General features: G+C 34.1%; 1 protein-coding gene across 8 annotated transcripts in view; it reads right to left on the bottom strand.

Moving 5' to 3' along the window:
• The window catches only part of FANCL (FA complementation group L), a 78,746-nt gene that overhangs the window by 40,341 nt on the left and 16,538 nt on the right, over positions 1-21,867 (bottom strand). For 6 of the 8 annotated variants that reach the window (XR_002177856.3, XM_073791364.1, XM_019942823.3 and 3 more), the window contains 3 exons: positions 19,098-19,198; positions 5,813-5,909; positions 766-834 (listed from right to left, as the gene is read on the bottom strand). The exons of 1 other annotated variant lie outside the window; for it this stretch is intronic. Coding sequence is in view for 6 of the 7 variants with exons in the window: in XM_073791364.1 (XP_073647465.1) it covers positions 766-834; positions 5,813-5,909; positions 19,098-19,198 (267 nt within the window). In the remaining variant the exon portion in view is untranslated. The remainder of the gene's footprint in view (positions 1-765; positions 835-5,812; positions 5,910-19,097; positions 19,199-21,867) is intronic. One more of the 8 variants, XM_033838505.2, reaches the window with a different exon arrangement.

Genomic DNA, 21,867 nt, shown 5'->3' with positions numbered 1-21,867 from the left:
CAAAACTTCATAACAAAAATAAGGGTAGTCTCTATTTAGAGAACATTTGTAAAACGTCACTAGGAATTTTTGTTTCGCTTTGCATAAGAACAGAAAGTTTCTCTTCATTTTGGTATCAATTTACTTGGTGAGACAAGGACTATGCCTGTCATCATTAGACTGTTCTTTGAATCTAACCACCATTCTGCCAGATCTTTAAAAATCACACACGTGAATGGTGATGATAGAACTGTTGATAATCATACCATATTTTAGCCACATAATGGTACAATTTACAATGCATTCCTAAATACATTAACTTGTTAAATATCAGCAATGTATTGAGAAATTGACAGGAGTAGAAGAATCTCCTATATTCTTTACTCAAAGTAAGAATGTTCCAAAGCACTTACAAAAACAATATAGTCTAAGTTCAAGGATGAACTAAGGACAAACACTTTAAAACAATAAAAACTGAATAGAAATGGCAGGGTTTATATTTTCAGTCGTAACTCATTCTCTGAAAAAGATTCTCTGACATTATGTCTGAAAAATGTCACCCAATTTTTAACCTACTGCTCACTGCTTTTATAAAGAGTTCCTTAGGATTTAAATTTAAAGTAAAATTTCTGTCAATAGAGCTTCTTCAAGTTTAACACTCTCAAAGTCCTGTTTATAAATAAATGCTTAAAGAAAACTGAAAAAAATCACTTGTAATCTATAATGGCCACTTATAAGTAAACAGAACGTGCTTTTTAGCTACTTAAAATAAATTTAAGAATTTACCTGTGGTGTCCAGGAAACAGAAAACGAAACAGGAAAATCCACAATACAATCTGGTGATTCTGCAGGGTACTATAAAAAAGCATAAAGTTAGGTCATTTTTGCTTCGGTGTGACAATTTCACATAAAATATTTTCAAAAAACTGAATATATTAGAAAAAGTATTATTATAAATGCAAATGTATTATATATCAATATTTCCATTCTATTACTATAGAGATATTAAGAGCTGATTAACAGTCAAGTTAAGCTCAAAAGGTACAAAGTTTGGTGATTTGGGGGTGCCAAACCAACCGGTTTTGAAAAAAAGACTAATGAATTAAGTCAGTGTCAGGTCAGCTGCTAATGTGATTTGAGGGGTAAACCACACTGAATCTCAGTTTCTTTATCTTTAAAGTGAGAGATCAAAATGGTTGATATTTAATTTCCTTTCAGTCGAAAATTTAACCTCGAATAGCCTCAGACACTTGTTAAAAGAGACAATATTTGTTAAAAGAATCAAGAAATGCACAAAAATGAACACATATAATTATCAATTAAAGAAGTATCTTCCACAAAAAAGCATTTAATTTTAGCAGAAGATAAATAAAAAGAAACAATGAAATGTCTCTGGCTTATTAAGGGAAAACAATAGTTTTAAGAAAAATCTTTTCATGGTTGATAAATAGAAAATTAATTACTCAATAGTTTTATACAAAAAATAATAGTCATAGGACTAACCAGGTTTCTAAGTTAAGAAAGACAAAAGGTAGTTTTTCTTAAAATCAATTTTGTTATTAGAGAATTGTACTACATGATTTCTCTAAGATTCAGTCTGGATTCTTGAAAGTCACACGTAATTTTTAAAGTGCTCATTTCTTTCCAATACAAAGCTAAATTTACTAACATGAAAATTAGTTTTAGGAAAACTCCTTTCTCTCATTTGACAAAATGTTTAAAATAAGTTTTAGACTTTCACTTTTTTCATCCTCTTATTTTTAACTACTTTGTTGCATAGCAAAAGGGCACAAAAAATTATCACTATAGTATTTGTCACAAACATCAGCCCATTTGAAATCAATGCTTGGAAAAGAATTAACATTTAGTTACAATGACAGTCTGGTTAAAAATAAACCTATCAAGGTATACTCTGACTAATGGTATCTAGCTATGCAGAAGTGATAACACAAAGGTAAATATACAGGAAACCATATAGAAATATAACAGTGCTCTAAGTTAGAGGAAAAAAAGAAAGAAAGGTCTGGCTGGGATTACAGAAGAAGCCCTATTCCAGACAATTCAAACTATTAGATGATGTACGTCAGATTATAACTGCTGCAATCACTGGAAAAACTACTTGTACACTATTTTTTATAAGGCATGTGATTATCTCAAAGTAAATGCAGGCAGAGATCTTAGCTTTCTCTGGTTTCTAGTGCTGCTAACTAACTTGTGACCTTGGATAAGTCACTGAACTTCTCTGGCTGTTTTATATGTAAAAATGATGGAACTCAACTAAAAGCACTGTAAAATCTCTTTTCCCTCTAAAAAATGTTAATATTCTGCAAAAATAATAATGCACACTTAAAACCTCCTTGGGTCAAAAATGGAATATTTAGTTCACCTTGAGTTGCTATTTATCATCTACTGAGCTGACAATGAACAATATCAACTCTCTAACTTAAACAATCATCAACCCAGTTAAGAGTATGAACTTAATGTTTACTGTATACAGAGTAGATAAACCAAGTAAAGTGTCTTAACTTTGGAAGTCATTAAGTACGTAGGGCACATTATGTTAAAAGAGAATATGATCCTACATTCAAATAGGGCTCAGGGTAGTAAATGGCACATATGTACTGATAAAGAAAGAGATCCACAGGGAGTTAAACAAAAAGCAGGTTATAATAAATATAATATGATGCCACATATCTGAGATAACATTCAAATATATATTTTAGGTGTAATTATGCAAACATACAAATATGTATATAATAAATGAGACTGATCCATATGTTTGTGGCTTTACTGTCTATGAGTTAAATGTATATATATTGTGTTAATTATATTCACTTCCAAGATCAATTCTGTTTATATAATATAATAAATGCTACATAACTGTATTGAACCTAAAAAGCACAAATTTATACACTTCTGGATGATTTAACATGAATTATGCAGTAGCATCCTAGATACTCATTTTTGGAGTTGTTTGTATTGTAGTACTAACTACAACAGCGATAACTGAATATTGTAAAATGACTGTCAAAATTCAGATTATTTTTCAACAGTAAGTTATAGGTATATACAAAGCCACTAGAGACTAACTGCCAAAAGCTTCACTTTAGAAATCCAGGCGACAAGAACAACAAAAGCTCCACCTAAAGAAACTAATTGAAAAACAGAGTAATTTATAATTTTTCATTAATATAGTTTTACAAGTCTCAGTTGAAACAATTCAATCAAATCAATAACTGTAAGAGAAAATAATTATTATATAATATTAAGTATATATTTTTGTCACAAACAATATTTTTTAGACTCTATAGTATACTTTTCTATGGAAAAATTTAACCCAACCCAAACTGTGATTGGACCCCCCCCAGCAAAAGAATACACACAAATTACGGCAGATTACAAAAACAGCCATCAGAGACAGAGTGCCCAGCCTCTGAAACATATCTATGATTCGTTTTTCAAGTAGTTCTGATCTTGGCCAAAGCTAAGGAAGCCCTAGGCTACTTCTTTTTTGAAGGAAGACAAAAATTTCATCCCATGGTTTAGGATGAACTGTAAATACTGCATAAAAACACACCTATAAAAATGACAAAATTCAACTGTTTCTCATTGTATTTCTTTTTGATTTATATACTTACTTTTAATGGGGGATGTCTAGACAAAATTGGTATTGTTTTCCTTGTGGGTTTTGGGAGACAGTGAGGTAGAGTGGCAGAATTGGGAGAGTATGTATTCAAGAATCAAAACAAATGCATTTCTTTACTACGTATCAAAAAATATCAGATAAAAGAAATAGAGGTTTGTGTATTTACAAAAACAAGCGTGTTGTAAGGTTTGTCAAAAAAGAGCCTGACCCTTTAAAATTCAGTTTGGATTAAGATTTTGCATTATGTACTCTTTAACATGTAAGTTTTAGCTTTCACTGTTTTTAACTGGCAATCCCAAATATTCCTAAGAAAGAAATGACCACATCTAAAAGACAACTTTAGTCTCTATGAAAACCAAACTAAACGGACAAATAAAGACTCTAATAAATCATACCAACACAAGATTCATTTAGTTTCAGCCTGTCTTTTTTTTCTTTTTTTTTTAAATGCAAGTCTTTTTCTTACTAACTCAAATACAGCTTTCTCTTCTCTCTTGCCAGGGCATCCATAACAGTGCTCACAGCTATCGATGCTGCAAAAACTGACACTTGAAAATATCTTCTAGAGAAATGTTAAAAGTGTCACCTTATCTACCTTGAAAAGTTATAAGAAAAAGCAGACAGAATGGACCATACTAATGGCTACACATCCTCCCTCTCAATACTACCAATAATGTCATTAATCAAAATTAATAATAAAGTCTTGTAGCTGTAGTGATAGGCAATGTAGACTTAAATCATTATCTCTTAGTAGAAAAGACTCCAAAAATGAGGCTTTAAAAAAAAAAGAATCGGGACAGGATGTATTTTAAATTTTTCATTTTGGTCTTCATAGCAGCAAAGCAACTTTTATCAATGTACAAAATATAAACAAATAAAACTTTGAAGAAAATGACAGAACCCTTGCCACTGGCAGTATATGACTCTGGAAGGATAAAGGCAGATTTCTCCTTGATCTTAAAAAAACACACCTTTAAAAATTAAAAAAGAAAATAAAAACGTTTTCATTTAATAAAAATATTCATGTAACTTATTTTACAAAGAAGATTTCTATCCCACTAATTTTTTCTCAAAACTTATTACATATAAATCTCGAAATTATACATAAACATTCTGTGTGTAAGAAAGAGAATGAGTCATTTCTCAATTTGTCTGATATAGAGGCACTATAAGACACCAACTTTTCTGTGTCACCCAGTACAGCTTTATATATTAATTTTCTCTCATGAAAAGCTTAAATGCCAGGCACATTTTTAAAAAGGATAAACACAACTCATCTTTTCATCACTACAATCTCATGAAAAAGAGTTGATTGATGACTCCTAGGGACAATTAAAAAAAAGTTAGATGACCTGGTTTTCTCAAAGTCTAATGTTTCCCCAGTGATTACTAAGTAAATGATTAATAACCCGAACTTGCTTATTCCACTTATTTCTCAAAATTCACAATCTATAATTAAAAAATAAAGACGAAACAGCTATGTTTTGTGCCAATAAAATCAGTGAGTAGTTATAGACGACTAGCCTGTAAGGGCTCTATAAATAGAAGTGTATAACCTTTGCAAAATTTTTAAACAGAGAAGTAAAAAAATTTCAGCCAAGACAACAGAAGAAAGTATGCATATGTGTGTGCCTGTGTCTGAGGGGTCGGGGGAAGTCAGAAATAAGAACAACAAAGGTAATTCACAGTAGGAGTTGAAGACAAAAGACTTTCTTCAGTAGAACTTTACTTGGAATAGTGGACACTTCCAACTCTTTTCTACATAGGATGTTACAAAAATAACATTATGGTACTTTGAGGCTGCCAAACCTTATTTGTAGTATTTCTTTACTGTAAAGTCTATATTTTGATCAAATTTGAATTAAAACAGTGACATGAAATTATAGCTAGGCTTTGGGAAACTTAGTGAATACATTTTTTGAGGCGTTCCCAAATAATTTATTTATTTGGTCGTGTCGCACAGCATGTGGGATCTTAGTTTCCTGACCAGGGATCGATTCTGCACCCCCTGCTTTGGAAGCGCAGAGTCTTAACCATTGGACTGCCAGGGAAGTCCCCCAAAATAAATTTTAAGTGTCATATATATACTTTTAGAAGCAACCAGCACTCGTTTACATTGAAAACATTCACAGGGTTCATTTCCCAAAGTATTTCCTGGCCACAGTAACAGTTTAACGAAGCACATACCTTCGCCTTCAACTTGACAGTGATGAGATGCTCTCTACCAGAAGCATCTTCGGCTTTTAACTTGATGGTACTAAAGCAAGTATCCACATACACAAGCCTGGTGAGTAGAAGAGAATAAAAAACGATCACAATAGAGAGGGTGGGGCTGGGGGGAGGGGGAGGTTGGAGGATGGTAGGATTTGAAATGAAAATATTTGCTATATTCCTATTAATCCATTACAAAAACTAATCAGAGGAATTTGTGTATGCTATCCCATTATGCTGCTATAGATTTACTGCCGTTAATACACCAGCCCAGTGCTTAATGCAGTCATAGATCTCTGGATTATTTACAATGTGTGTCAAGGCTCATGCTGTGGTCAGTGAGCACTATGTTTCGGTTTTCCATCACCGGAACCTTTGGCACACACAGCATGTTCCTGTCAGACTCTACTTATGTACACATTAAACTTCCTGTCAAACTCTTTGATCCATTTCTGTAGTTTCATACAATATGAGACTTTTATGCTTCCTTTATTTGTTTTTCTCCTCAATGAACTTCTCCTTTATTATAAATAATGTTACTGTACAAAAGCCTGGCTAGTATTAGTTCACATACTCCAATTGATCCTCTAAGGAAAATGCTGTATAAGCACAGGTACAGCCTGGTCTCCTAACAATAAATTTTCTTTTTGTGCAATATATAGCTTCTGACACTTAACCTGGGCATGTATTCAAGATGACTAATATTTTAAACACATACCACAAGCACAATTGTTTTGGCTTTAAGTTGCTCTAAATGCATGAATTTTTTACAGTGGAAACCAATACCCTTTGAAATATATCATTCTGTAAAAATACGGTCCCTTGAGAAGCATAAGCTACTGCCAAAAAGGTTCAAATTTAGCAGTATATTTACTAGTGAACTGGGCATGTGGGTATTTTTTTGACATTTTTACAATACCATTCTCTTGTAAAGATAAAAAGTAGCCTAACAGTATTGCACAACTTATCACCCAGACTGATGGTAAACCTGTTAGGGTTCAAAACTAACATTAGCCTCCTAACCTAGGAAACATTTTTTTAACAACACTATATGCTGTTTAGTCACTGGCCAGATATAATGGTAAAATGGGTCAGTTTCAAGAAGTTCTGGGCAATAAACTTGTGGAACACTATTTGTAATGAAAAACAGATCTAAATCTGAAGATACATATCTTCAATAATAGAATAAAAAGTAAAACAGAACAATCTTTATCAACAGAAAATTTTTTTTATCATAATCTATAAAAAGTCGAGTCTGAGAAAACAAAAGAAAATTATTCTAGAAATGTTTATTTACATAAAAATACCAATGACTCTATACAGTTAATCATTATTTTCTTTCAGCTTTATTTGTAAATGTCTCATATCCCCCTCCCCTCAAAAATTTACAACCTGAGACTTTATCACAAGTTTTATCAGTATGACTGTAAGGGTTAGATACATGGGCATCTGACTCTTTGAAAACATCAACACTTCAGATTCAAGATGTTGAGATGAGCATATGCATTTATATCCTCTCTCTACTCACACACAGAAAAAAGGAATTTTAAAAAGATATGCATAATCCCACAGTTATAAAAAGCACAAGAAGGAATAGCATCAATCAAAGCAAATTTTCAACAAACTTTATAAAGATGTCAAGTGGTCAAAAGAGCACTGAGTAACGAAAGAGATTAGAGGAGAGAGAAAGAGGGCTCCAGGAGGGAGACAGCTGGCAAAAAAAGGAAGTCTACAGAACAGAGGGTATTACTTATATGTGGGAAGAAATTAAGGAAATTTTTTAAAAATACGAGAAACAAAAATCGGAAAAGGAAATTTTAAACTAAATCATAAACAATAAAGCTATGTTAAAAATGGTAATTGCTCTACCATTAGCTTTTCAGTGAAAAATATTTATGTAGTCATAAAAAGTTAAACTGCTTACTAATTACAATTTTTAGAATTCAGCAATAGACAAAGCTAGCAGACTTAATTATAGTTACAGAAACTAATGTAAATATATTTGATCATTGCAATTTAAAACAGAGACAACAAAAATTGAGAAGGAGAAAGATATGAGGAGGGAAGATAAGAAACATTAAATTTTGTAATTGCTAATTTGAGAGTAAGAGATACCATCTTTAATTGAACAGACATGAAAGAAGTTTAAGAAATATTAAAGCAAATAGAAGAATAAAAGAATAGTGATGAAGGGAGAGAGAAGGCAGTATATAAACTAAATCCATTTTTATTACAGTAGTTAATCAGTATGTAATTCTGATCAATCAAGCAACGCTGAATATAGGCATATTTTTAAGAAATACAGAAGTTACTTGTAAACATGAACATTTCAGAGAGTTTGTCTCAAAGTGTAAGACCAGGGATGGGATGTGGTATGGAAAAAGCCTGCTGCTTTTCATTATAAGCCCTAAATAGTTTAGAAGCATGATGAATATATACAGAGACAGAGAGCAAGAAGGAATAGGGAGAGAGAAGGAACAACTAAACCACCAACTAGCACTTTTCATACTTCTCATTGCTGCTTGACATCAACATTTTCAAAATCATTATGGCACATCTATAAAATAAGACAGAAATAAACTGAAGTTCTAGTCTTTTGTTTGCAATCACACAGACAAAGTTTAAGATGTAGAAATAATACATTAGAGAAAAACAGGCTTATGCTCAAAATACTGCCCTGCAGTCAAAAGGATCATAAGGTTAATTTTGTTAAGCTTTAAGACAAAATTCAAACTTTTAAAAATTTATAATTTCAGGTTAATCTCAGCATGGTCATTTAAAATTAAACATTTTACCCATGTTGATTCCTGTCTACTTTGTTTGGGGAAGAAGGAGAAAATTAATTGTGATTATTATCACGTTTGGTACATGTGACTGAGATTGGCAAATGTGCTCTAGCATTTATTCTCAGCTTCTTCCTTTTGGTAACAGGATCCCAGCTACTGTAGCACTCCACCTAAACCGAGTTTTAGCTGGGTACACTCTATCCAGCTAGCAACCCTTCCACTGTCCTTGGGTATCAGCGTATCACTAAATTTTGGCCAGTGTACTGCAAGCAGAAGTGATATGTGCACCTTTTGGATCATTTATAAGAAAATCATGGCTACCCCTCCCCCAATCCCTCCCATTCTCCCTTCCCGTAGAGTGGAACTTAGGCCAATATGACCCAGCAAAGACCATGCCAACAAGAACAACCTCTTAGTGCAGCTCTGACCAACAGAACTTTCTGCGATGATGGAGGTATTCTATATCTGCACCATCCAAAACAGTAGCCACTCATCATATGTAGCTACAGAGGACTTAAAATGTAGCTAGTATGAATACTAAATTTTTCATTTGAGTTAATTTAAATGTAAGTATCAATAGTCACATGTGGCTAGTAGCTACTATGCTGAACAGCGCAACCAGTGTATGGTTGAAAAGCAAAAGAAACCTGGGCTCTTGTATGACCCTGTGAAACAAAGCCACCAACTCACTCTTGACCACCTGCCTACCTGTGACCTGTTAAATGAGAGACGAATAAAATTCTATTTTGTTTGAAACACTGAGGATTTGGAGTTCTCTTTGTTAACAGCAGCTCAGCCTGTACCTTAACTAGATAATCAATATTTGTATCTATTCACAACAGAAAGGAATATCTTAATGTTTGGTCTACAGAAGAGATATTAAAGGGGAAGAAAACAGCAATAAGCTCTTACAAGTAATATTAAAATCAGTTTGTCTTAAAAAAAAAGGCTATTTCAAATGTTCTCTTTTATTGGTAAGTTGGATATCTCAATTTAAACAACATGAAATAAATAATTTCTACTCATTTATTAAAATAATACATTTGGGCAACTTTCATTATTGGAAAGCTCAAATTTTTGAAAAGTTATAAACACATTTAAAACTTATAAGTTTAGGTATTTACTACTTAGCTAGACATATTCCAAAACTGACTAAGAAATTATAAAAACATAAATATAAAAATCTAAAGAAATAAAACACTATACTTTTTTTCGCACTTTACTTTGCATTTGTCATTTGCTGCATTTCTTTATAAGTTACTGCTTGCAATAACTAAAATGGCACTAAACTTAGAGTTAAGGGTTTTTTTTAATTTTATTTATTTATTTATTGGCTGCATTGGGTCTTCGTTGCTGCACACTGGCTTTCTCTACCTGTGGTGAGCGGGGGCTGCTCTTTGTTGTGGGGCGTGGGCTTCTCATTGCGGTGGCTTCTCTTGCTGCGGAGCACGGGCTCTAGGCGCCTGGGCTTCAGTAGTTGTGGCTCGCGGGCTCTAGAGCACAGGCTCAGTAGTTGTGGCGCACAGGCTTAGTTGCTCCGCAGCATGTGGGATCTTCCTGGACCAGGGCTCGAACCCGTGTCCCCTGCATTGGCAGGTGGATTCTCAACCACTGCGCCACCAGGGAAGCCCAAGAGTTAAGTTTTTTAAACATTTGAAAGGGATATTAATACTTAAGCTTCAGAGAGGTTTTTGTTGTTCTTCTTAATAGGTGAATGTTATCAGTATAGAAAAACAGAATGAATGTGCTTTATACCTCTTGAAATACTGTACTTAATTCTGACCAAAAGCTTAAGTTATACAGTTTTTTCCATTAAATATCTAGATGCATTTATGTACTAATAACATCAAAAGGCAGACTGAAGACCTTCATGTTTTAATAAAGCACCAAAGTTTCCATTTCCACTCTCAACTTTAAGCATTAACTACTTCAAAAAACAACCTCCCTAGTTAACATTTTTCCTCCCTGTGTTTTCTGTACACCAGTCTATCCTGCCTTCCGTTAACTAGATTAATCTTCCTAAATATCTTTTTTTTTTTTTTTTTTTTTTTTTCGTTACACGGGCCTCTCACTGTTGTGGCCCTAAATATCTTTTTAATCATATCAACCACTTGCTCAAAAATACTCAGTGAGTCCCCATCACCTGCATATAAAGAATCCTTAGCCTAACAGTCAAGACCTTTCAGTCCGGCCCTAATATTAATCCTCTTATGTGAGCAACTGATCCACTCCGAAGTCCAAAAATGAACTGCACATTTCCATCACTACAAAGTTGCCTCCCCCATTCCTACCCTTTTAAGGCTTTCTATATGCCTCCCAAGCTTTCCCAATATCTACTTCCTCTCAGAACTTCCTAAATTATCCGTAGCGCAAAAGAACTTCACCTTTCTCTAAACTCTCATACTGCTCCTTTTCGTGTTGAGTTTTGCCTCCCAATCAGATAAGCTTTTTTTTTAATAAGCAATATGAAAGTTTTATTTTTCTATGTATGTGTCAATGCTCTATGTATTATATGAACATAAACAAGCTGCTGTCAAACTGGTTCATATTTACTGATTCGCATGTAAGTTTTAAACAACTAATGCAAATTCTGTTTAACTAGATACTCTAAGCATATTACCAATGTTTAGAAGGACAATTTTTTCACTATCATATAATTTGCATTCAGTGATTTGGATATATGTATGAGGTAAAAGCACTCTATTTATAAAGGTCATTTAGAATGAAATTCATACTTTTCACATCTATATTCTTATGCGTTATACAACAAAATTATCATAATTAAATCATAACACTAATTATATGTTGTAAAACTCATATATAGTCGGACCTTTTGGTGAACCAGTATCTCACCAACTTTATATTTACTTTACACAAGGAATTATTTGAGTCACATAACTTATGCTTCTTTTCAACCCTTATTACTAAGCATCATTGGTTGCATTTAAAAAATGAAGAGTATGTGGCTCTGAGAGGTTATGTGACTTGCCCAAGGTCACACAGCTGATAAGCCAGAATTAAAGCCCTTGTCTCATTACTGGAATTAATTTAGTATTAACAAGTATCTCCATTTCTCCCAATATGTTATATAATTCTTTGAAATGCACTGAGAAATTATAGAAGATATCGCCATCAATGAATTAAGTCCATTTCAAAAATATTGGACTTAATTAAAAATCGAATTTAATACATGTTGACAATCTTTCAGCAGCACAACAAATTTAGTAAAACTCAGCTCTTTCGCAAAATAAATTTAAAAGGCCAAATAGTTTAATTCTACTCACTCTAAGCGATAAATAATATGCTACATTAAAAAGGACAAAACCATCAGGTCACTACCCCTGTTTGAATCATTTAAGCTCTGAATTATCTAGGACCATGTGATTACTAAAACAAACATAAGATATCCTATAAATAAAGTGACTATGCGTTTCTTTTGAACTGGGACACTTTTGAGACTAAAAGGGGCCACGATAAAAGGCATAAGTTAGGACTATCCTAGGTAAAGTGGGATATAAATCAGCCATTCTATAAAGCAAACAAAGCTTTCAACTTCAGGACATTCTTAATACCAAACAGAAAATCCTATTAAACCCCAAGAATTGTTTAATTCTTACTGTTTTAATGAGCCATTCTGTAACATAACACAAGCAGAAGTTGATAGAAACCCATCAAGACACTTTTTTGCAGCACCCACCTTTCTGAGCCAGTATAACACCCAAAATCATCCACAACTTCATCTTACCCTTAGGACAACTTGCTGTTTTTAGTGTGTTTTTAAAGAAGTTGAAACAAGTATAGAAATTACAATAATAGCAATCAAACTTAAGATCAGCTACTAATTCTCAATGTCATTTCTATTAAAAAAAAAAGGTATACGAATATAGAGGAAAAAGGAAAGATTTCAATCATATTTTAAACATTTCCTTTCTTCTAACTTAATTTTTTATAAAGCTTGATACTATAGAACTGATTAGATATGTCAAGTATGTAATTTAAAAACACAGCAAGGTTTTCCTTACCTTAAAAAAAAAATCCTTCTTTTATTATCAGATTTTACTATTCCACTAACAAATCTACAAGATTATTATTTAGAGTGTAAGTAAAATACAGATATTTTATTTGGTCTAGGAATCACGAAGATTCTGAAAATCCATTTAAATCAATTTGTCATGCAAATCATTATGTGTGTCATTTTAAAAGATATTTTAAATTAAGAAGCTAGACAGCTGCTCAGGCATCACCTCACAAAGTAACAATTCTAGCATGGGGACAGCACAGTTCAGGTCTCATTTGTAGCTCTGAGGGTCCTGAAACCCAGTATTATCAGTGTGCCAAGTATACCAGGCCCGATTTAAGAATTAAGTCACAAAAATAAAACTGAAAGGAGATGTTCTTACTTCGCCAGACAGTGCTGGATAAATACGGACAAAATCATACTATTTGGCTTCTCACAATCAATCCATGCAGACAACTTCTCTTCTGCTAACACACTGTTTATTTGTAAAGACTATGAAACTAATGATTAGGTAACAGCAGGTATATTCTAATTCAATCATGCATCCTAGTCACTATAATTAAACTATGAGCTTTCATCAATCTAAGCAACAGATTTCAAAACTATCATTTTGCACATGGCCAATTTTATCCGTGGTGCGATAGTCACACTTTGAGGCTGAAAACTAATAAAAGCTATGTCCAAGTACTTGAGGGAACTTTACTAAAGGCTCCATACCAGAGCTATCCCCACAGCACAACTCCAGGGAGCCATCATTCACGCCAAAGCCTGAGCACTGTTATGCAGCCAGCCTTGGCAATGTACGCTCATCTTATATACAAAGCTGGGGATGAAAATATGTATCTTGAAACTTATTCTGAGAATTAAACAAGAACTCTATAAAGTAGCTAGCAGGAACTTAAAACTGGAAGTTCCTATATATAATAATCTAAGGAGGAGACAAACATTTATATTGTGATGAATGCTATGGTGGAGGCATTCATATCCTTACCTTTGGCTTTCATCTATTACCTAAGTTAGAGACCTGTTCCTTTTTCTCCACTATCAGAACAATGTATATAAAGCAAAGCAATGTCAGTACTTCCTATTTATCTATGAAAACATTTATTCCATAAAATATTTTATATATTTGCACTATTTCTCTTATAACTTTGTTGCTAACAGCTCTCAAAAATCCTGTAAGTATATACCATAGTACCTATCTGAGTTAGAATTAAGTACTACTGGGATCCATCTACTTAAATTCTGACTCTTCCACTAGATATAAGTTCCATGAGGAATCTTAAGTCTTGCTTGTGTATCTTCACTGCCTTACATTACAGGCATTCAATAAATAATAGGTGGAAAAAAATGAACAATTCAAAAATCTGATATTTGCATACTCAATGCTTCAACTGATTTTCATTACTGGAGTTCTCCCAATAATGTCACATCTGCTTAGAAAACTGCCTCAAACTGACTATATCAAAATAACAGAAATAAAACTAGAAGAACATTTCTTCTTCCCTTTCCAAACCCTTCCTCCATTCCTAACTATCCTCTAAACACTAAGATCTTAACATTTAAGCATCAGAAAATAAGTCAAAATAATTTTTCTCTTTTCTATCACTTTAAATCCAAAGAATGATCAGGTCCATAACATCAACGCCTCAAGAAAAATCTTCATAACTTCAGCAGAATTGTTAAGAGTGCATCTCAATTCATTACTTGTCTTCTGTCTCTCCCCTCCATTGTTTTGCTAAATTTTCTAAAAAAGGTTTCATCCATCCCAAATCCTATTCAGGAATGATATCTTATCAAATAAAATGTAATTTCATGAATACGCATTAACCGGTCCTCAATATCACCATAATAGTACATTTAAAATTATCTGTAACATCCATTTCTGGCTAAAATGGAGTACCTTACTGAAGACCAAAACTTCCACTGAGAACAACTAAAGTAGCCTGATGAAAGGGAAAAGAAACAAAAAAGTTTGAAGATGTCAAAAAATTGCTAAAGCAACCAGGACTTGAAGGACCAAGGTCCTGAAGAAGGGGGAACAGAGGAGAAGTAAGCCAACACTTCAGCCATTTTTCCTTCAGGGTATTTAGCAATTCTGGGCATAGGGCAAGAAAAGGAGGATCTGGGTAAATGGCGCAGGCAGAGAGCTACTAGTAAGTGGCAAACAAAAAACAAAAAAATCAAACAAAAAAAACCAACAACAAAAAAACAAAAAAAAACCCTAACAGCATTTCTGGCAATCTCTTGAGGATAGAGAAATAAAAATAACAGACTTAAAGGGCCAGAATCCGGTGAAAAGTTAGGGTCAGAGACTGCGGCCATGTATTCTGGCAATTTTCCATCAAAACTTTTAATAAACTGCAAGGGATAAGAGGATAAAAAGCCAAGCAGTAAGCCAATGAAAAACAAAGGATAATATTTAGAAATCTCATAATACTGAGGAGAAATTTATTAGAATTTAGAACCCACCAGTGGGAAAAAGTCCCAGTGAACATCCCTAAGCTCTCAGTGGGAACCCCTGGAGGGTTACCGGTCAAAGCAAAGTAAACAAGAGGTATATGAAGCACTGCCCAAAATGAAGCCCAGCCTCTAATGGGCTAAAGGTAAACTAGCCTAATGAAGACAAAGATTAGAGTTTAGGATCGACCAAGGGAGAAATCCAAATGAGCACACTTGGCTCTTGCTTGAAAGCTCTGGAGGGTTATAGCCTGGGAGAGGGAGAGGAGCAATAAGAACCCTGCAAAAATGACAATCCACCCTGAACCATTTCAGTCTCTATGGCAACCTGCCCCCACTTTATATTCCTAGCAAAGAAAAAAGTAAACCCTTTGTAGAAGAAAATATCATCTGGAGCTTCCAAACTTTTTAATACACAATTTCCAACACTCAACAAATACTATTAGGCATAGCACTGCAGCCTGAATGGCCAAGGGCAAGTACAGAAGAACAGCCAAGACAGTGAAAAAAGGGGCATTAACTAGAACGCCTACAAATTAAGCCAGTTTCCTCATTTCTCCCCTTTTGCCGTTTTGCATTTTTTGTTGTTTTGCCTTTTTTTCCCCCCAAAGAAAAAGTAATCATGTTATTGAGAAGAGACACAGAGATTTAAGGTTTTACATTTTTTTTTGTTATACAGTATTCAATTTTGTATTGATTCAATTGTGAAAATAAAGAAAAACCCTTACTCTCTGCTGTTAAAAAAAGTCTAGGCCTTGGTATTCACCCAACAAAGTTGAAAAATAACGTCCACATGAAAATCCTGCACATAGATGTTTACAGCAGCTTTATTCATAACTGCCAAAATTTGGAAGCAACCAAGATGTCCTTCAGTAGGTGAATAAACTGTGGTTCACCCAGACAATGAACTATTACTCAGTGCTAAAAACAAATGAGCTAATGAGCCATGAAAAGACTGAGGGGGAATTTAAATACGTATTACTAAGTGAAATAAGCCAATCTGAAAAGGTTTCATAATGTATGATTCCAGCCATATGATATTCTGGAAAAGGCAAAACTATGGAGACAGTAAAACGAACAGTGGTTGCCAAGGGTCGGGGAGAGGGAGGGATGAATAGGTAGAGCATAAAGCATTTTTAGGGCAATGAAACTACTTTGTACAATATTATAATGACAGATACACGCCTTTATACATTTGTCCAAAACCATAAAATGTACATCACTAAGAGTAAATCCTAATATAAACTATGGTTTTGGGGTGATAACAATGGTGATAACAATGTGTCAATGTAGGCTCATCTATTGTAACAAACGTACCACTCCGATGGGGGATGCTGATAATGGTGGAGTCTATGCGTGTATCTGGGGGCAGAAAGTATATGGGCAATCTCTGTACCCTCCTAATTTTGCAATGACCCTAAAACCACTCTAAAAAAATTAAGCCTATTAACAAAAATTAATAAAAGCACTAGGAATGCCAAGATCCAGGACTATATGACAGAAAACCACAAGAAAAAAATTAAAGAATAAAGAGACTCAAGGAGATCTAGATTATGGGAGTAGGTAGAAAAATTTTAAAACAACCATAAAAAAAAAAACAGAGAAAAAGATGGAGAATTTCAACAGAGCATTAAAATCTAGTAGAGTTATACTAATATCTAACAAAGTAGACATTAAGGCAAGAAATATTGCTAGATACAAAAAGAAACATTTAATGATGAGGGAAAGTCCACAAGGAAGATACAGCAATTATAAATGTGTATGCACTCTAAATTAAAAACAGAACTTCAATATGATCCAGCAATTCCACTTGTGGGTATATGTCCGAAGGCAACAAAATCACAATGTCAAAGAGATAGCTGCACACCCATGTTCACTACAGCATTATTTACAATAGCCAAAACATGGAAACAACCCAAGTGTCTACTGACAGATGAACAGATAAATAAAATGTTGTGTATATATATATATACAGTGGAGTACTTCTCAGCCATAAAAAAGGACATCCTGCCATTTGCAACAACCTGGATGACCTATAATGGGCATTATGCTAAGTGAAATAAGTCAGACAGAAAAAGACAAATACTGTATGATCTCACTTATAATGTGGCATCTAAAAACATACCCTAAAAAACTGAGTTCATAGGGCTCCCCTGGTGGCGCAGTGCTTGAGAGTCCGCCTGCCAATGCAGGGGACACGGGTTCGTGCCCCAGTCTGGGAGGATCCCACATGCCGCGGAGCAGCTGGGCCCGTGAGCCATGGCCTCTGAGCCTGCGCGTCTGGAGCCTGTGCTCCGCAACGGGAGAGGCCACAACAGTGAGAGGCCCGCGCACCGCAAAACAAACAAGCAAAAAACTGAATTCATAAATACAGAGAAAAGATTGGGGGTTGCCAGAGATGGGTGTGGAGGGTGGGTGAAATGAGTGGAAGAGGTTAACAGGCACAAACTTCCAGTCAGAAAATAATTAGTGGGAGTGTAACGTACAGCATGGTGACTACAGCTAATAATATTGAACAGCTGACGTGAACAACATGGCAGTTAGGTGCACCAACCCCCAACACAGTCAAAAATCCACCTATAACTTCACAGTTGACCCTCCATATCTGCAGTTCCACATCCACACATTAAACCAACGGCAGATCGGATAGTACTGTAGTACATATTTATTGAAAAAAAATCTGCATATGAGACCCCGTGACGCTCAAGGGTCAACTGGATTGTATATGTGAAAGCTGCTAAGAGAATAAATCTTCAATGTTCTCATCACAAGAAAAAAATATGTAACTGTGTACTTATGCATGTTAACTAGACTTCTTGTGGTAATTATTTCATAATATATACATATATTGAATCAGTATGTTGTACATCTGAAACTAATATAATGTTCTGTGTCAATTTTATCTCAATAAACAAACATTAAAGGGAATTCTTTAGTCAGGAGGAAAACTAGACAGGAGAGAAATGCAGTAAGGAAGGAATGAAGAACACTGGGAGAAATAATTGTGTGTGTATAATACTGACTTTAAAAACAACAATAATGTTTGTCAAATTTAAATATGGAATTAAAATGCATTATAACAACAACACAACAAAGTGGAGAAAATGCATTCAAGAGTTTTAGATCCTCGCAATATAAGAAAATTGGTAAAGATAACAATGTATATTTTGCTATGTGTATGTTGTGATCTCTGAGGTAACCTCTAAAATAATAAAAAAAAAAACCTAAAAAGTTAATAGAAAGAAAAATATAATAAAAATTGTGATTAATTCAAATAAAGGCAGATGAAGAAATAAAACACAAAATACATGAGACAAATATAGAAAACATATAATATATATATTATATATATATAATATATATATAATATATATATTATATATATATAATATATATAATATATATATAATATATATAATATATATATATTATATATTTATATAATATATGCAAGATAATAGACATAAAACTAAATATATTGGGTGATGTCAGTGAAAATGGCAGTCAGAAGTTCCTAAAATTCTCCCCTCCATATAATAGCAACAAGAAAACCAACACAAAAAAACTGTCAGAAAAAAAGGCAAATATGTGAGGTGATGAATGTTAATTAATACAATTGTGGCAATCCTTTCACAATGTATAGGTATATCAAATCATCACACTTTAAGTATGTAAAAATTTTGTCAATTATATCTCACTAAAACTAAAAGAAAAAAGAAAATAACGTTATATGTTCAGTGAAAATATGGTAACATCTTAATTTACTGTGTACATAAAAATGTTATTTTTTTCCAAATTATATTTAGAATGCTACCTTGTAGGTCAATTTTTTTATGATGATATACCTTTAATTCACAGCCACAATAAGGATCAGATACTCTAACTACATGACACTTTTGACTAAAAACAGTGCAAAATAAATTGCTAAAACTGCACATATCTTAAATTGAAATGCATAAGACAAAGGCATTTCTAAAACATTTTAAAATGGACATACTTATCCCAACCAAGAGTTCCTATCTCTTCAATAAGGCTTGAGTAGAACTGGGGAGGAGGAGGTAGTACATACAGCTCTTTTTTATTCTTTAAAGCAACTTCCTGTTTAAAAGAAAAAACTTGAATCAGCTTCGGAATGCTACACAATGAATTATTAGTACCTGATTACAAAACACAATTCTGTAATCTTTGAGCCTAACTAAAGTATCCATTATTTTTATGGAAAATCCAGCTGAATGATTCCCCTTCTCATAAAAAAAAAACATGAAAAGGGTAAAGGACTGTACTGAAGGTCATGTAAAACTGTTAGTTATTACACCATACAAACTTAAGACTCTCATGTTCTCCTAGACTATTATGCCTATCAGAGATGAAAAAAATTCACACACACACACAAACACACACACACAAAACCTCCTCATTCTCAAGGCTTCACTATTTTTCTACTCCTGTTGATATAAAGAAACATGTACCTTTAAAGAAAAGCCTGAACTCTATGTATATTGCCTAGACTGATACATTTGCACACCTTTGTGAATCACATTCTTACAAAAACCCTTCATTATCACAATAAATATATACCTGTTAATTTCTTTCACTGACTTACATGCTGTATTACTCCCAGACCAGCTAAGTGTTTTGTCATCTATCTGGCTAGATCACAGCTCCTTTCCCTGCTAAGCCCACCTATGATATCTTTAAGATGGTTTATGGTCCCCCAAACAAAACTAAAATTTACATTTTTACAAGCAATACAAATATCACTAGAGTTGCTGAGGCTGAAAATTACCAGTTATTTCAAAGGTGCTAACCTAGACCAATATCTTATTTGGAAAGTAAAAATAAATGTATCTATACAGATGTTCATATGGTCTGGATTATCAAAAGGTTATTATAAAAAGAAATAATAAAACCAGAAATTAATTAATAAAAACCAATAAAGAAATTAAAAACCAGATATAATACATAACAAAACCAGATGGGAAGACGTATAAAAATTATAAATACTTCTGGTAACCCTAATAATAAGTTTAAATTTTTATTTAAGTATATATTTATTAGTCCTTATCCTTTTTTTTTTTTAAACAAGGATAGGAGACAATTAAATTGAGGTAACACTAGAAAGAATAGATTTTTACAAAACAGCGTTTCAAAATCAGGACTGTTTACTGAAACTACTTTAATAGAGTTCCAAATCTGCTTTAGGATAAAAACAAGCAAACAAACCAAACTGTGAAAGCAGGTTTGTAAAGCCCAGAACGTCAATGTGAATTAGAAGGGAAGCTCCCACAAGACAAAAAGGACACTGCTTTTTTATCAACTAAATACCTAATGCTGTATATAGATAGCCTGATGGTCCACAGAAATAAATTTGTACTATTAAGATTATCCTGTTACTAATACTACTACTAATGTCAATATTGTTCCTGGACTTATAGATGTAATAGCTATACAGTATTTATTTGCAAATTTTTTTAATTCAAAAATATTAATTACTACTATTCACGTATACTGAAGGTTAAAAATAAACTTGGATAATAATAAAAATGTACTTTAATCTAGGTATATGACATTTGTAAACTCTGCCTTCTACCTTGGGTCAGACAAGTTATTCCTATTTTAGAACTGTAACAGAGAAAAGGGCAAAGGCAGAGAAGCAAAGTGTTCTTTGTGGACAAGGAAGCAAAGGTACATAGTAGAAAGAACACAGGCTTTACAAACAGGTTTTAATTCCTAATTTTAAACATTTCCAAGTTTTGAGGCCTTAGGCACTCAGTGACTCAGCCATAAAAAAGGAATAAAATAATTTACCCTGTTGAGTTCTTTTAAAACAACTGTTCAGAGCTTCCCTGGTGGCGCAGGGGTTTAGAGTCCGCCTGCCGATGCTGGGGACGTGGGTTCATGCCCCGGTCTGGGAAGATCCCACATGCCGCGGAGCGGCTGGGCCCGTGAGCCATGGCCGCTGAGCCTGTGCGTCCGGAGCCTGTGCTCCGCAACGGGAGAAGCCACAACAGTGGGAGGCCCGCGTACCACAAAAAAACAACTGTTCATTTATCAGATATGTACAAGCTCCTACTATTCGCCTAGTTATTAAGGAAACTCCATGAGAGATTTAACAAAATTTCCTGAAATAAGATCCACACCTACTGATTTCATTTGGGCAACATTCTCAATACTTTCACCAGTGATTACATTAAATGAACGCTATTACTAACAATACAACCCAATAAACTACAAATTCTTACATTTTTAGGTACAGTGCCATACATGTGCAATAGCATCACCAACTCTGTCCACAATTTCTTCAGAAAGCTAAAGTATAGGATCTCATTTTACTCAGAAATGCAATAACAAATGTACTAAATAGAATATTGTGAACTGGAGATCAATCTCCAATTATTTTAAACTAATGAGTATTTCTTCAAAATTAAATGACCGATAGAGCTTAAAAGTTAGCTTCAGTAGTAATGAGCCACAGTATATACAGTTTTTACTCTGGTTCCCTTACTCCAGGGATCCCCAACCCCCAGGCCGTGGACTGGTCTGAGGCCTGTTAGGAACAGGGCCACACAGGAGGTGGTGATGCACAGCAGGAGGTGAGCGGAGCGGGGAGTGAGCAAGGCTTCATCTGCGGCTCCCCATGGCTCGCATTACCGCCTGAACCATCCCCCCATCTCCCCCACCCCCCCACCCCCCAGCTTCATGGAAAAATTGTCCTCCACAAGACCAGTCCCTGGTGCCAAAAAGGTTGGGGACCACGGCCTTCGTCC

This window comes from Tursiops truncatus, chromosome 14 (assembly GCF_011762595.2).
Source record: "Tursiops truncatus isolate mTurTru1 chromosome 14, mTurTru1.mat.Y, whole genome shotgun sequence".
In the NCBI taxonomy this organism is placed as follows: domain Eukaryota; kingdom Metazoa; phylum Chordata; class Mammalia; order Artiodactyla; family Delphinidae; genus Tursiops; species Tursiops truncatus.
Note: the sequence above shows the minus strand (reverse complement) of the source record. Positions and strands in the feature narration are given on the sequence as shown.